The 16,469-nt window shown below is 40.8% G+C and overlaps 1 protein-coding gene across 4 annotated transcripts in view; it reads right to left on the reverse strand.

The window, feature by feature from the left end:
* Positions 1-16,469, reverse strand: part of PDHX (pyruvate dehydrogenase complex component X) — a 75,067-nt gene that overhangs the window by 45,275 nt on the left and 13,323 nt on the right. For all 4 annotated transcript variants that reach the window (XM_021284549.2, XM_005500229.4, XM_021284550.2 and 1 more), the window contains exon 3: positions 8,832-8,932. In XM_021284549.2, coding sequence (XP_021140224.1) covers positions 8,832-8,932 — 101 coding nt within the window. The remainder of the gene's footprint in view (positions 1-8,831; positions 8,933-16,469) is intronic.

The following is a 16,469-nucleotide window of genomic DNA, read 5'->3' on the forward strand; positions in this document are numbered from 1 at the left end:
TTTTCAAACTTGCAAAAGATAATACCTTGAAGAGATATTTCAAGAGTCACCCAGTACATAAAGGATTGCGATAAATGGAATAGTTATGAGCTGCAATTTGTGGCCACGGCATCAAGAGAATAAGACAGTTAACTTTTGTACAAGTATTTACTTTTGATGATTGAGAATATTTTTTTTCTAAATACAAATATAGAACGGTGTCACAGCATGTAAAGAGTGTCTGACAGCAAATGTTCTAGGCAAATTAGACCTGCTGTCAGTACAGAAGGCTGCAGTAACCAATGCCTTGTCCTTTTCTAACCTACTTATTGATAGCTTCTTGTCTCTACATGATATATACTGCCAGATTTCACACCTTTGTATCCATTCTGATCACACTGATCTTCTGTATTCTCTTCCAGGTTTTTGCAGTCAACTAAGTCAATATCCACCCTTTTTAGAACTACAAATATAGCTAAGACCAAAAACTGCAATATCTTCTGGAGAAATTTTACTAGCAACACTTGTCATCACAGCAACATGTAATAACTACAGCCTTCAGAAACAATATAAGATTTCTGTGGAAGGCCAACCCCCAATTTTTAATTATTCTTCCCACTTTCTACGTAAACTCAATTATGAAATGTTTGTATTAAACACTGTAAAACAATGGTTAGCAAACATCAAGGAAACAGACATTTAAATATCATGTCTATTTCATTTTTCAGATGATTTTATCTTTTTACAAATCCTTTTCAGTTTTGACGGAATGCTATTAAGCTTTAAACAGTCTCATTATTACCAAGTGCCTGTATTTAAAGCAACATTTGCAGGGCAGCATCTGACAGTGTTTGTTTAGTGTGGAAACACAAAAAACAGTCACACCTTTTAGATGAAGTCCAACAGCTCCATGGAGTTGTTAAGAATTCCCAGAACCCATAAGCATTCATGCTCAGAAACATGACTGAGATAGTAGATATCATCTCCACAGAGGGATTTAGAGTACTGAGTACAGTTAGAAACGCTTCAGACTACTTATATTTATTGATCAAAAAATATGACCACGTGGAACTAAAATGAATAAAGAATATATATATATATTATTTTTTTTTTTCCACAAGAGGTATGGATTAGTTGAAATTTTAAGCTTCAGGAAATCATTGCTTTTGCTAACACAACTTTGCATACTAAAACTAGAAATACTTTAACCTTCATTTCACCCTAAACACAGTGGAATTATTATTACTTCCTGCATTTCAGACACATCACAATCTACAAAATACTTCTAATGTGACATTTGACTTCTATGTGTTAGGAAGGTGAAAGATTATACAGCTTAAAAGAAATTTCACATTTAATGTTGGAATTATATTTTCAATTATCAACAGGTTCTGAAAAAGTGTTTTAAGAAAACACTATCAAAAATTGTATGCAGATTATTAATTAATAACTATTTAAACAGATCATGCAAAACAAAAATAACCTTTTTAAGAGTATTACCTTTAATATTACCAGTTTAAAATAGTAAAAATGTCTACCACAGAGCATAAAGGATCTCAGCGAAGAAAAGTCAATGAAGAATTGTCTCTCTAGTTCATGTTATTGAGCATTCAGTTAATAAAAATCTACATAGTAAATTCAATTTTATTTATAGCTCTATACAAAATACAAATTACTTTTGTCAATTAATGTTTCAAACTAAAGGCTGGATCTCTTCATCAGGTCTTACTGTGCAATGCAAGAGAGGATTTTTTTGATATTTTGGGTGGAGATTTTTGGTGTTTTGTTTTTTTTTTTTTTTTTTTTTTTTGTTGTTGTTGTTGTTTTGTGGGACTTATTTTTATTTATTTATTTATTTATTTATTTTTCCCTCCGCCTCTCCTTGCTATTACAAAAATGGTTTTGTTCAATACAGCTTTTCAGTGGGGTCTTAGATCTGTTCTCCTAGTGGAGAATTCTGTAACTGCATAATCTTCACTCAAAACCACCACTTCTGTTCAGCCAGGAATTTTCCCTTTCAAGTTCTTTCCACTTGTTACATTTCTCTACTCAATCTCTACATTTTTTCCTCTTCCTTCTCTCCTAACATACCAACTGGAAAAAATTTTGACAAATGGTGTGGAATAATTACTGAGGGGGCAAATTACTGAAACAAATTAGTAAGGATAAACTTACTGAAAATAAAGCTATATCCTCATCTTCAGCATATAAGGCAGCTGAGTGGTGGGGGAAAAATCTACTCTGTCTGGTTTCAGCCCTCCTGTCCCCACTTGGCTCACATTCTTTGATGGTAGTGCCTGGGGGAGCTCAGTATAGTACCAATCAAGAAGATATGGGGGGCGGAGTGATACAAAGAAACCACGACCACGCCCTGTATAACAGGGCAGGTACAAGAATCAGATGGTATAGCTGCTGCCAATTTTAAAGATAAGGTATAGCTGCTGTCAATTAAAAAGGATAAATGTTCTATTCCATCCAAAATGCTAGTTACTGAGCCAGAAATTTGTCCAATAGATGGACATTGTTCATTAGAATCTCATTATAATATCAAAACATACCTCCACGTCAAATGGTATACACCTCCAGCACTTTTGTGAGTATGTGTAGTAAAGTTTTTACGTTAAAAATTGAAGAGATATTTTTACACCAACAAATAACAAAGGTATGTATGACTAGAGTCACTCAAGCTCCACCTAAACATAAAAAAATAGCATAAAATATCCTAACAATTGAGGAATGGTGAGAGAAGACACTATCACTGAGAAATCAAGGGAACAGCATAATAAGACTTCTGGGAGCAGTTGACAGTCTGTACCTACCTTCCCCGCTGCAAAGGGACACTTCTGGGTGCAATTTGCACACTTAGTTATACCAAGTCTTCCCCTGAACACTTAAGACTTCAAGCTTGTATTTGTAATCACATCAATAGCACTATATAGTCATCTTAGAGTTATATATATATGGTACCAATACTTATTTCTTGCAACTAACATTTGTTTTTACAACTAAAGTGTATTTTGCAACTTAAGTGTGTTTTGCAGACAGTGTATTTATCAATGGCATCTAAAAGAACTTACATTTGTTGCTTTAATAACCCTCAATACTTCAGGATCAAGTAATGAGAATTTATCATTGAATATGCTCAGACTTTTAGTATTATTAAACTATATGTGAATCTGTGCAAGTGTGTAAATTCAGTGGTTGCGAGTGTCACAGAATCATAGAATGCTAGGGATTGGAAGGGACCTCAAGAGATCCCGCACTATCAGTGAATCCAATTGTGAAAATTAATGTGCTCAGACTTCTAGTATATATTATACTATTTGTGAATTTGTGCAAGTACGTTTGCACAATCAGACCTACAGTGCTGACTTGAGGTTATTTGATGTAATTGAATATCAGCCACATCACAAGGGGGCTTAACTTCTGCTAAATTAATCCTCAATGCAACAAAAGGGTTTCATAATCTACTACATATATAGCAAAACAATTTCTTGTTATTTTTTATTTATTTTATTCAAAGTTCTTCCAACTCACCCTATTGCTTAATTATTGTGGAGGGCATGAAGAAACAGCTGCAATACTCCAACAGAACGGAAATGAGACTGTTCTGAAAATTTCAAAAGGTTTGGGAGAGGGAAAAAAAAAAAAAAAAAAGAAAGAAAAGAAACAAAATTTTAGTCCTCCCAGAGAAACCACAAGGATGGAGCCTTGTGGGGGGGACAAAGACTATAATTCATATGTGTTGTTTTCTTTCAAATGAGGTATAGACTAGCACAGAAGTACCATGAAAATCTGGAAAATGTAGTTTGCAACAAAAAGTATAATATAGCTTTATAAAGGATTTACGCACACAGGAACAGCAAAAGACCATCACTGTATTGCCAGAAAGTCATGCAATCAGCACAGTTTCCGCATATGTATCATTTAGTTTTAATAACATGCTCACTTCTACCTCTTCCATTTTCGACGAAGCTATATCAAGACTGTACAAAGAGATGGAGTTTTGCCTCTAGGACATTCCTGATTGTTAATTTTTTGAGGCCTTTCATATTTGGTTGTTGTTTTTTGTTTGTTTGTTTTATATAAAGATATATAAACAATGAGGCAAAGAACTGAAAGGGAAGTATCACCAAAGACAGCTGAATCATCATGGAGAACTGAAATTTAGTCCTTTTTGTTACTGAGTTCTCACACAATACAAGGGCAAGTCATTTAAAACCAGACTTTTCACATGAGCATTAGTATTCATTAATATTTATTTTAACATATCTATCACCAAAAATCTAAGAAGTTGCACAGTGATTCAAGTAGACTTCTTCCGTATCATTTGAATGTTACAAAGTGTTTCATAACTTTTGTTGGATACAGTAGGTCATAAGTAGGATGTTCAAATACGGTAAACAGCTCTTTATGTGTCTATATATGCATTAAACCTGAGAAATACTACCTTGTTTCCCCATTTAGCTGCCCACTTGACTGCCTAACTAGATATTGTACAATTGTAATTGAACAAGTTTCTGAACAAGTATCTCGCAGGGGCAAAAGGATGCTGGGCCAGGAATTAGCTGGGCTCATTTGGAGAGCTTTAAACTAGGCTTGAAGGGGGATGGGGTTGTAGCTGGGCTTGTCCCAGTGGGACAGCATTCTAAAACTGATTAGGACCAGGTGGCCTCCTATGCCCCTAGGGAGAAATTGGTGTGCTCTGCTCGCTCCCTCAAATGCCTGTACACGAATGCGCGCAGCATGGGGAATAAGCAGGAGGAGTTAGAATCCTATGTTCGGTCGGGAGATTATGATCTGGTGGCAATTACGGAAACATGGTGGGACAGTTCACATGACTGGAATGTGGTCATGGATGGCTATGCCCTTTTCAGGAAAGACAGGCCAGCCAGGCGTGGTGGTGGAGTTGCTCTCTATGTGAGAGAGCAGCTACAATGTACTAAATTCTGCCCAGGAGTGGATGAGGAGCGAGTTGAGAGTGTATGGGTCAGGATCAAGGGGCAGGCTGGCAGGGGTGACACTGTTGTGGGCGTCTGTTACAGGCCACCAGATCAGGCTGAGGAAGCTGATGAGGCCTTCTATGGGCAGTTGAGAGTGGCCTCACAGTCACAGGCCCTGGTTGTTGTGGGGGATTTTAACTTCCCTGATGTTTGCTGGAAGGACCATTCAGCCAGCCAGCCACTGTCCAGGAGGTTCCTCCAGTGCATTGATGATAACTTCCTCATGCAGATGGTGGAGGAGCCAACTAGGAGAGGTGCACTGCTGGATCTCATCCTCACTAACAAGGAGGGTCTGGTCGAAGCAGTAAAGGTTGAGGGCTGCCTGGGTTGCGGTGACCATGAGATGGTGGAGTTCAGGATCTTGTGTGGCAGGAACAGAATAGCAAGTAGAATTGCAACCCTGGACTTTAGCAGGGCTAACTTTGGCCTTTTCAAGCAATTGCTGGGGGAAATCCCATGGGCAAGACTGCTTGAAGGAAAAGGGGCCCAAGATAGCTGGATTGCATTCAGAGATTGCTTCTTCCACGCTCAGGATCAGAGCATCCCCACACGTAGGAAGTCAAGGAAGGGAGCCAGGAGGCCTGCGTGGTTTATAGGGATCTGTTGGGTATGCTCAAGCTGAAGAGGAGAGTTTACAGGTCATGGAAGCAGGGGCTGGCCACTTGGGAGGAATATAAGGCTGCTGTTAGAGGATGTAGGAAGGCAGCTAGGATAGCCAAGGCCTCCTTAGAATTACAGCTGGCGAGAGGGGTCAAGGACAGCAAAAAGACCTTTTTCAAATACATAGCAGATAAAACTAATACCAGAGGCAATGTAGGCCCACTGATGAACGGGGTGGGTGCCCTGGTGGCAGAAGATACAGAGAAGGCAGAATTACTGAATGCCTTCTTTGTCTCTGTCTACTCTGCCGGAGGCTGTCCTGGGGAGCCCTGTACCCCTGAGACCCTGGATGAAGCCAGGTCAATGGAGAAGTTTGCTTTAGTCAATGAGGATTGGTTTAGGGAGCAATTAAATAGTCTGGACATCCATAAATCCATGGGTCCAGATGGGATGCATCCGCGGGTGCTGAGGGAGCTGGCTGAAGTCATTGCTGGACCGCTCTCCATCATCTTTGCCAAGTCTTGGGAAACGGGAGAGGTGCCCGAGGACTGGAGGAAAGCAAATGTCACTCCAGTCTTCAAAAAGGGCAAGAAGGAGGACCCGGGTAATTATAGACCAGTCAGCCTCACCTCTGTCCCTGGGAAAGTAATGGAACAGCTTATCCTTGGTGCCATCTCAAGGCATATCAAGGATAAGAGGGTTATTAGGGGCAGTCAGCATGGCTTTACCAAGGGTAAGTCATGCTTGACCAACCTCATAGCCTTTTATGAGAATGTAACAAGGTGGATGGATGATGGCAGAGCGGTGGATGTGGTCTACCTTAACTTCAGTAAGGCCTTTGACACAGTCTCCCACAGCATCCTCACAGCTAAGTTGAGGAGGTGTGGTCTAGACAATAGAGTAGCGAGGTGGGTTGCAAACTGGCTTAAGGAGAGAAGCCACAGAGTGGTAGTCAATGGTGCAGAGTCTAGTTGGAGGCCAGTATCTAGTGGAGTGCCTCAGGGGTCAGTACTGGGGCCAATATTATTCAATATCTTCATTAACGATTTAGACGAGGGAATAGAGTGTACTATCAGCAAGCTTGCTGATGACACTAAGCTGGGAGGAGTGGCTGACACGCCAGAAGGCTGTGCTGCCATCCAGCGGGACCTGGACAGGCTGGAGAGTTGGGCGGGGAATAACCTAATGAAATTTAACAAGGGAAAGTGTAGAGTCCTGCATCTGGGTAGGAACAACCCCAGGTTCCAGTATAGGTTGGGAAATTACATATTAGAGAGCAGTGTAGGGGAAAGGGACCTGGGGGTCCTGGTGGACAACAGGATGACCATGAGCCAGCACTGTGCCCTTGTGGCCAGGAAGGCCAATGGCATCCTGGGGTGTATTAGAAGGGGGTTGGCTAGTAGATCGAGAGAGGTCCTCCTTCCCCTCTACTCCGCCCTGGTGAGACCACATCTGGAATATTGTGTCCAGTTCTGGGCCCCTCAGTTCAAGAAGGACAGGGAACTGCTGGAGAGGGTCCAGCATAGGGCAACGAAGATGATTAAGAGAGTGGAGCACCTCCCTTACGAAGAAAGGCTGAGGGAGCTGGGTCTCTTTAGTTTGGAGAAGAGGAGACTAAGGGGGGACCTTATTGATGTTTATAAATATATAAAGGGTGAGTGCCATGAGGATGGAGCCAGGCTCTTCTCGGTGGCAAACAATGATAGGACAAGGGGTAATGGGATCAAGCTGGAACACAAGAGGTTCCACTTGAATTTGAGAAAAAACTTCTTCTCAGTAAGGGTGACATAGCACTGGAACAGGCTGCCCAGGGAGGTTGTGGAGTCTCCTTCTCTGGAGACATTCAAAACCCGCCTGGACATGTTCCTGTGCGACCTTGCTTAGGTGTTCCTGCTCCAGCAGGGGGATTGGACTAGATGATCTTTTGAGGTCCCTTCCAATCCCAAACATACTGTTATACTGTGATACTGTGAAGTTGCTTTATCTTAACCAAGCTTTAAATTCATTGCAAAATCATAGTTAAGATTATCCATGTTTATCTACCCAATTTCTAAAAGAAAATATATCAGTGTTCTTGTTGGACGTGCTAGAGGCTAGCTGACAGATTAAGCTTTCACAGGATAAGAGAACTCCACAGATTTGGGTACTGTTTGGGGAAATTTTGGAAAAAGGGGTAAATACTGGAAAGGAGGAAAAATATTTTCCATGTCTTTAAACAAAATTTATAACAATTTTCATTCCCCTCCCTAAAGATAAGAAACTCTAAACCACATTTCTCATTATATATATGTAAGGAACAAGAAAAATAGTCTCCCTTAAATTTTAAGCATCAAATACGAGTTATCAGAAAATGTAATTACATTTACACAGAAGCAGCAACAGAAGGACTCAGAATTAAAGCCTCACCCTTCTAAATTCTGACAAGAAATAATACTGGGTCATTTTAAAATAAGAAGCATTTTTCAAAAATCTTAGAAAAGAGAAGGAAGAGAAAGGAAAAGATTCAGAATTCGCCTTGTATGGAAAGAATAGCACTGGACTTGCAAGCCGACCTTAAGCAATGCAGGATTAGAACAATGTCCTCTATCCTGATCTCTGTAGTCCAGTTGTTATTGCTTCCATCTTGGTACAGAACAGGATTTAAGGCTAAAAATAAACTAGGAACTCAAACAAACTGTGCACATAAAGAGGGAAGAATCTCATACATACAAATACTCCACAATGATGTTCAGAGAACTTCACATTCATTCCAGTTCTCATTCTTTTACATTAAGCCTAATCAATCAATTTAATTTTAAGCATACAGGAAATTAGTAATTCTAAGAATTGTCCTCAGGTAAGCCCATCTTGTATAATGTTCCATCTTCAATGGCCAGCACAAGATAATCTAGCACAGAGATCACGCATTCTGGGTACAGTACCATCCAAAATTCCATTCTATAACTCAGAGATGTCATAAATGGCAATATTTTATGGACATAATTCAGAAGGTACAAAACGTACAAAGCAACATAATTCAATCAGGTTAACTGAAAATGCATTAAAATGATATAGGATCATGTACCAGTAGTCTGTTATTATGTACAAAATAAATAGAGCAATTATTTCTCACTAGGAATGCAAGTCAGTGCATTACTCTGAAAGTTAAGCAGAAAAAATTTAGCTATCTAAACTAGTTTTGGGGCAATATGCTAAATGATAGTCTGAAAAGAAGTTGTATAATCTAACTCAGAAAGGCAGAATCCCTACCAATATTTTAGCCAATATGCCATCATCACTTGATTCCATGGTAATCACCGCTTTGTCTGTTTCAATTTCACACAATGCATCTCCAGCATTCACTGTTTCACCTGCAAAATAGAACAAAACATAAGAATACTTAACATACACCATTTAACCATGAAATCTAGATCTATTTAACCATGGAAGATAGATATTTATCCCTTTAATACAGCCGCTTTACATTCTTTAATATATTCCATAGCTAGTTGTTCCCCTATCATTTATCATATTGCAGCTTTCGTTTCCAAATAAGAAAACTGAGATTCAGAGACAAACTGCTGCAGCATAGCATTAACATATTCCAAATACTGATGTTTACAGTAGGTTTTCCAAGAGGAAGTACCCACACAATGAAATTTATTTCCACAACACCATCACTGAGTAACACCGCCCTGAATAAAATCCTGAGCTTTCCAAATTCATTGCAAGCCATAAGTCAAAGCAAGCTATTTAAAACTGTAATTTTAAGAAAAATGTCACAGGCAATGACATCTTTAACCAACTATCACAGCTCTATAATTTATATCTATGCTAATAAAGATATTCAAATAAAAACCTCAGAAACTTTAATCTCTTTGGAAAGCATGTTTGCTAGCTCGTTTCCTCAGTCTGCTATATAGTTAACTATGGTCTTTTAGAAACATACTTTGTGAAATAAAAATTCCCACAAGTGTTAGAAATTGCTTTTGCTACGTTACACAAGTGTGATTAATTCTAAAGTATACTCTTCCTCTACTTTTGAAGAATACCTATATATGCTAGCATATGATAAAGATATTACAGGTCTAGATTCTTCAAATACATCAATACTAAATAGATGGCCAACACTGAAATTGAAATTACATAGAAAAAGTTTGAGGTAGTTGAATGTTTTGGCCTCCAACAAAATATGATAAGCTTTTCCTTACACAGCACTGAAAAATAGGGACATTACATACAATCCCAACCCATTACTACATTTTTTATATGAAGTATTTTTTTAATATTACCCCAGTACCAGAAATGCTGCAATAGTATTATGTGTCTAAGCATTTCCATTAAATTCCTGATACCACACTCTGTTATACTTAAGCATCACAATAATACCACCTGCATTTAGGTAAGAGACAAATGCCTTAAAAAAATTCCTGTTTCAGGACTACCTGGATTAGAAGGGGAAAATGAAGTGTTTTATGACCTCTATAGTAATAAGCAATGAAAACATTCAAAACTCAGTCACTTATAAAACTGTGTAAGTCATGGTTGTTCCTATTATGGAACTTGGCAGGGGAGTACACAAAATAGCACCTGACCTTTTTAATTAAATTATTTAGTTGTTGCACTGCACTTCGCAATAACTAAAGCGTAAACAGTTTATAAAACAGAGTCACAATTCCAGGCTCTGTATCAGTACTTTAATTCCATTGGATCATTAATTCAAGTAGCCTATATATCAGACCATTAAGTACTTCATAGATGTTAACAAATTTAATTATTGGGCAAATTCTGTAACATACTGAACAAAGGCAAGAAGAAAGGAGCTTAACTCTGTATCTTAGTTATTCTCTTCTCCCAGCCCACAATCATCCTGTAAGTGTTCTGCACCATTAAAATGAAATCTCAGTGCTAAGCAACCTGCAGCAGTAACTCCAACAGTGCAAGCTAACCAAAGCAAATACCTTGATTCATGTATTTTGTCATTTATGACATCTCTTAACTTGGGTATGCCAGGCAGTTCACAGAAAGGTAAAGATTCTCTTTCACAGGGAAGGCAAGAGGAAATGACTTCACAAAACCAGGCAAACCACTTTTCCACTTTTTTTTGTTTTGTTCTTTCACTGCTGCAGCCAAGAAGTGGTCATAAGTTTGGAAGGCAGTTGATTAAATGCAATTTTAAGAATAATATTTCACTGCAGCATTCAAAAAACCTCATCTGTATTTCAGTACCCAAGCAGAACAGAAAGCATCATAGTTATGTTCATCAAAGACTGCAAAATCGATGCCCTCTTTCACATCAAATACAAACCCGCTTACTCAACAGACAGGATTGGAAAGAACATTTTTGCAGAGCATATCATTGGTCTTATGCCACATCTTTGCTTTAAGCCAAATTTCCCTCTAGGACATCAAACCCAATTGGCACTGAATTGCCTATGTGCTCTGTTCAGCTACTGACAACCAAGTATCCAAATCACAAGATACAAACTGCATTCATAGAATCATAGCATCATTTTGGTTAGAAGAGACCCTCAAGATCACTGAATCCAACAATAACCTAACTCCAGCACTAAACCATGTCCCTAAGAACTTCATCTATACATCTTTTAAACACCTCCAGGGATGGTGACTCAACCACTTCCCTGAGCAGCCTGTTCCACTACTTTACAACCCTTTCTGTGAATAAATTTTTCCTAATATCAAATCTGAAACTTCCCTGGCACAACTTGAGGCTATTTCCTCTTGTCCTATCACTTGCTACTTAGGAGAAAAGACCAACACCCTCCATGATACAGCCTCCTTTCAGATAGTTGTAGAGAGCGATAAAATCTCCCGAGCGTCCTTTTCTCCAGACTAAACAGTCCCAGATTGTTCAGCCCATCCTCATAAGACTTGTTTTCTTCACCACCTTCATTTCCATCCTCTGAACTCTCTCCGGTACCTAAATGTCTTTCCTGTAGTGAGAGGCCCAAAACTGAACACAGTATTCAAGGTGGGGGCCTCATCAGTGCTGAGTACAGGGGGACAATCACTTACCTACTTCTGGCCATGCTGTTCTTGATGCACGCCAGGATGCTGTTGGCCTTTTTGGCCACCTGGACACACTGCTGGCTCATATTCAGTCAGGTGTCAACCAACACCCCCAGATGCTTTTCCACCAAGCAGCTTTTCAGCCACTCTTCCCCAAGCCCATAGCATTCCATGGGGTTGTTGTGACCCAAGTGCATGACCCAGCACTTGGCCTCTTTAAACCTCATACAGCTGGCCTCAGCCCATCCAGCCTGTCCAGATGCCAATGTAGAGCCTTTCTACACTTAAGCAGATCAACACTCCCGCCAAGCCTGGTGTCACCTGCAAACTTAGTGAGGGTGCACTCAATCCCCTCATCCAGATCACTGATAAAGATATTAAACAGAACCGGCCCCAATATTAAGACCTGGGGAACACCACTTGTGACCAGCCTCCAACTGGACTTGACATCATTCACCACAACTCTTTGGGACTGGGCATCCAGCCAGTTCTTTACCCAGCAAAGAGTATACCTGTCCAAGCCAGGAGCTACCAATTTCTCCAGGAGAAGGTTGTGTGAAACTGTGTCAAGGGCTTTACTGAAGTCTAAGTACACAACATCCCACAGCCTTTCCTTCAACTGCTAAGCTGGTCACCTTGTTATAGATCAAGTTGGTGAAGCAGGAGCTGCCTTTCACAAACCCATGCCGACTGGGCCTAATCACTTGGTTTTCTTGCATGTGCTGCATGATGGTACTCAGGATGATCTGTTCCACGACCTCCCCAGGCACCGAGGTCAGACCTGTCAAGGCCCATAATTCCCTGGATCCTCCTTCTGGCCCTTCTTGTAGATGGGTGTCACATTTGTCAACTTCCAGTTGGCTAGAACCTCCCTGGTTAGCCAGGATTGCTGATAAATGATAGAAAGTGGCTTGGTGAGCACCTCCACCAGCTTCCTCAGTACCCTTGGCCCCACAGACTTGTGTGTATCTAAGTGATGTAACATGTTGCTAACCATTTGCTCTTGGATTATTTGGGCTTCATTTTGCTCCCTGTCCCTGTCTTCCAGGTTAGGGGGCTGTGTACTTGGAGCACAACTGGTCTTACTATGAAAGACTGAGGCAAAGATGGCATTAAGTACCTTAGCCCTTCTATCATCTTCTGTCACTATGTTTCCCTCCCATCCACTAAAGAATGGAGATTCTCCTTAGCCTTCTTTTTGTGGCTTATGTATTTATAGAAACATTTTTGTTCCCTTTACAGCAATAGCTATGCTCAGCTCTAGTTGGGCTTTGGCCCTTCTATTTTCTCCCTGCATAACTTCACAGCACCCTTGTAGTCCTCCTGAGTAGCCTGCCCTTTCTTCCAAAGGTTATAAATTCTCCTTTTATTCCAAGTGCCAGTCAAAGCTTTCTATTCAGCCAGGCCAGTCTTCTTCCCCACTGGCTAATCTTTTGGCATGCGGGGCAGCCTGCTCCTACACCTCTAAGATTTCCTTCTTGAAGAGTGACCAGCCTTCCTGGACTCCTTTGCCCTTCAGGACTGCCTCCCAAAGGGTCTCTTCCAACCAGCCTCCTCAACAGGTCTGCCCTTCAGAAATCCAAAGTAGCAGTTCTGCTGACCACCCTCCTTACTTCCCCAAGAAGAGAAAATTCAATCATTTTATGATCACCATGCCCAAGGTGACCTCCAACTGACACATTACCCGTGAGTCCTCCTCTGTTCACAAACAACAGGTCCAGTGGGGTGCCTTCCCCAGTAGGCTCACTGACGAAGTGTGTCAGGAAGTTGTCTTCCACACACTTTAGGAGCCTCCTAGACTGTTTCTTTTCTGCTGTGTTGTATTTCCAGCAGACATCTGGTAAGTTGAAGTCCCCTATGAGAACAACAGCTAGCAACTCTGAAACTTCTCCCAGCTCCCTGCAGAACATTTTATCTGTGTCTTCGTCCTGTGTAGTTTGTAACAAACTCCCACCAGGATATCTGCCTTGTTGGCCTTCCCCTTGATTCCTACCCATACACACTCAACCCTATCATCACCCTCATCAAGCTCAAGACAATCAAAACACTCCCTAACATACAGGGCTACCCCACCTCCTCTCCTTCCTTGCCTATTGCTTCTGAAGAGTTTATAGCCATAACAATGTAACACTCCAGTTGTAGGAGCCATCTCACCATGTTTCTGTGATGGCAAGTACATTATAGTTTTTCTACTGCACAGTGGCTTCCATCTCATCCTGTTTTTTTTCCCATGCTGTGTGCATTAGTATAGATGCATTTCAACTGGGTTATGGATCCTGCCACCTTTTGTAGTGAGAAGCCCTAATTCCTTTGTGACCATTCTCAGGCACTACTGTGGTTTCTAACATATTTATAACATCTATAACCCTTTTGTGTTTTCTACCGCACAGCTCTCCATTCCCCACCTCCAATGAGAGAGCAGACCAAAGGGCCTCACTAGCCTGCATCCCTCAAATGTTGGGTTGCAGCCCTTGGGTTTGTTTCTGCTGTGCCTGGTTTTCTCACCTTTCCCCTTGACATCTAGTTTAAAGCTCTTTCAATGAGCCCTGCTAACTCCTGCTCAAGTAACCTTTTCCCCCTTTGAGACAGGTGCATCCCATTTGTTGCTAGCAGGCCAGGTGTCATGTAAACCAACCCATGATCAAAAAACACAAAATTCTGCTGGTGACACCAATCCCACAGCCAGGTATCGATCTGCTGTGTCTTCCTGAATCTTTCCTCATCATATCCTGCAACTGGGGGGACAGAGGAAGACTTGTGCTTTTGATCCCTTAACCAGTCATCCCAAGGTCCTCAAGACCCTCTTGATTTGCTTTGGATTTCCCTTTTCAGTCTCATCACTGCCTACCTGAAAAATTAGTAGAGGATAATAATCTGAGGACCTCACCAGGGCAGGAAGTTTTCTCTTCACATCTTTAACCCTGGCCCCAGGAAGGCAGCAGACTTCCCTCAGAAGTAGGTCTGGTCTGCATATTGAGCCTTCTGCTCCCTTTAGGAGTCTCCTATGACCACAACCTGCCTTTTTTTCTTTGTAGCACTTCTTTTGATGGACCATGCAGATCAACTTATCTTCTGTGGCACCTCCAACTTGGTTGAAACACCTTCCTCAATATTGTTGTTTGGTTCCACCTGCAGAGCCTCATACCCATTTTGCAAGAGAACCTGGGAAGGTGGGGTAGTCACAACAGAGACACTCCTCTTTCTGCACTGGGTAGGAACATGCTGCCATTGCCCCCAATCCATTGAGTCAGTTCGTTCCACTATGCAGAGAGAAGGTAGAGTCCTCTGTACTGTGTGTGCCTGTCTACCTCTGGGCCTGTCCCAGGGAAGTCAGGGTGTGACTCCAGTGGTCTATCTCCGTCCCACACTCCCTGATACTCCAACCTACTCACCTCCTCTGAGAGTTCTGTCACTAAGCAGAGGAGTTCCCCTACCTGGTCACACTTCCCACAGCTGTGCTCACTGCTGCCATCCAGTATTGGTGTAGAAGTAGGGCACACCCTGCAGCCTGACACCTGGGTGGCCGCACTTTCCCACCAGAGCTCTGTCTGGGCAGCTGAATCACTTGTGATGGGTGCCAACCATACAGACACCATGGCCTTCTGGCAGGTGGACACCATACTCCCTGGTTGAGCTGGCAGAGCTTCCCCACCTTTCTTATGTGTCCTTCCGCATGAACTGCCTCGTTCCACTCTTGTTTGCCTGCTCTGTTCACAGCTCTCCTGGTTGCTAGCGCTCCCTAGGCTGCTTGATGTACTCTTTGCAAATCAAATCAAAGTTGACTGAGCATAGAGACTGAAGTCCCTAGAGGTGATGTCTCAGAAGACAGCAGAGTTATACCGCATGCCGAAATTGCTAGTACTGTTGCTTCTTCTATTTGCTGCCCAGAATAAGAAGAGGAATTTGGTCTCCTGGGCTGTCAATATATCATCTTTCATCAACATTAAATTCAAACATAATAAATACAAGTTTTTAGAAACACTGTTTCACTTTCATGAGACTTCATTACCCACGGGAATCAATATGAAATTGCATTAGGAATGAGAATAGTAAAGCTGTCAATTAAACTGCATTTTTCCTTCTGCAGTACTGAAATTATCTGTCCACCCTGTGAAACCATAAAATGAAAACATTTGATAATTACACAAAGAGCAGAAAAAACAATAAAGAAAAAATAAAAATAGTATTCTAGTGACCCCTGATGGTTATGGAGTGGGAAAAACATTTCATATGCAACCATCAGCTTTCTTCTCTCAATTGATTTAGAGTATTTATTTTCTTGGATATGAGATTATCAAACATTTGTATTCAGTAATGCAACTACATTTTGATGGCCAGCTCACTAGAAGATTACATACTTATGAGCATCCCTTTCAGACAGGAGTATAAGCATTATATCACTCTGTTTTTTCTTCAAAATTTATAATTTCTTTTTAAATGTTGTCATTATGTTCATTTTCCAGACTGTCAGAGGACAAAGATATCCATAGGCACTAATTGTGTTCACAGATGTGCCAAATAAGGCAATATGCTATATGTAGTTTTGGTCCTGTTTCTAAATAGAAAGTAGAGCAATGAAAATACTAAAATAGTTTTCTCTTGCAGTACAACCATCAATTAAGATTTTGTTTTCATTTAATTAAAATAGATGTGAAGCTTTTTCTTCCTTTTGTTTTGGGGTGGCAGTGGTATGGAAAGACAGAAAAATCATTACATAGCTGTAGCATCCCAAGACTTTTTTATGAGGAAAACAAATTAATTTGTGCTGTAGAACAAACTGGAATCTACTTAAACTCCTATCATGCTCCCTTCTTTGCTTTCTCTTGCAATTTTGAATGCTCTATTTGTTGTAAAACAGACTATGGTTTTTAGTGTCTT

The sequence above is a fragment of the Columba livia genome, chromosome 5, assembly GCF_036013475.1.
Source record: "Columba livia isolate bColLiv1 breed racing homer chromosome 5, bColLiv1.pat.W.v2, whole genome shotgun sequence".
Taxonomy (NCBI): domain Eukaryota; kingdom Metazoa; phylum Chordata; class Aves; order Columbiformes; family Columbidae; genus Columba; species Columba livia.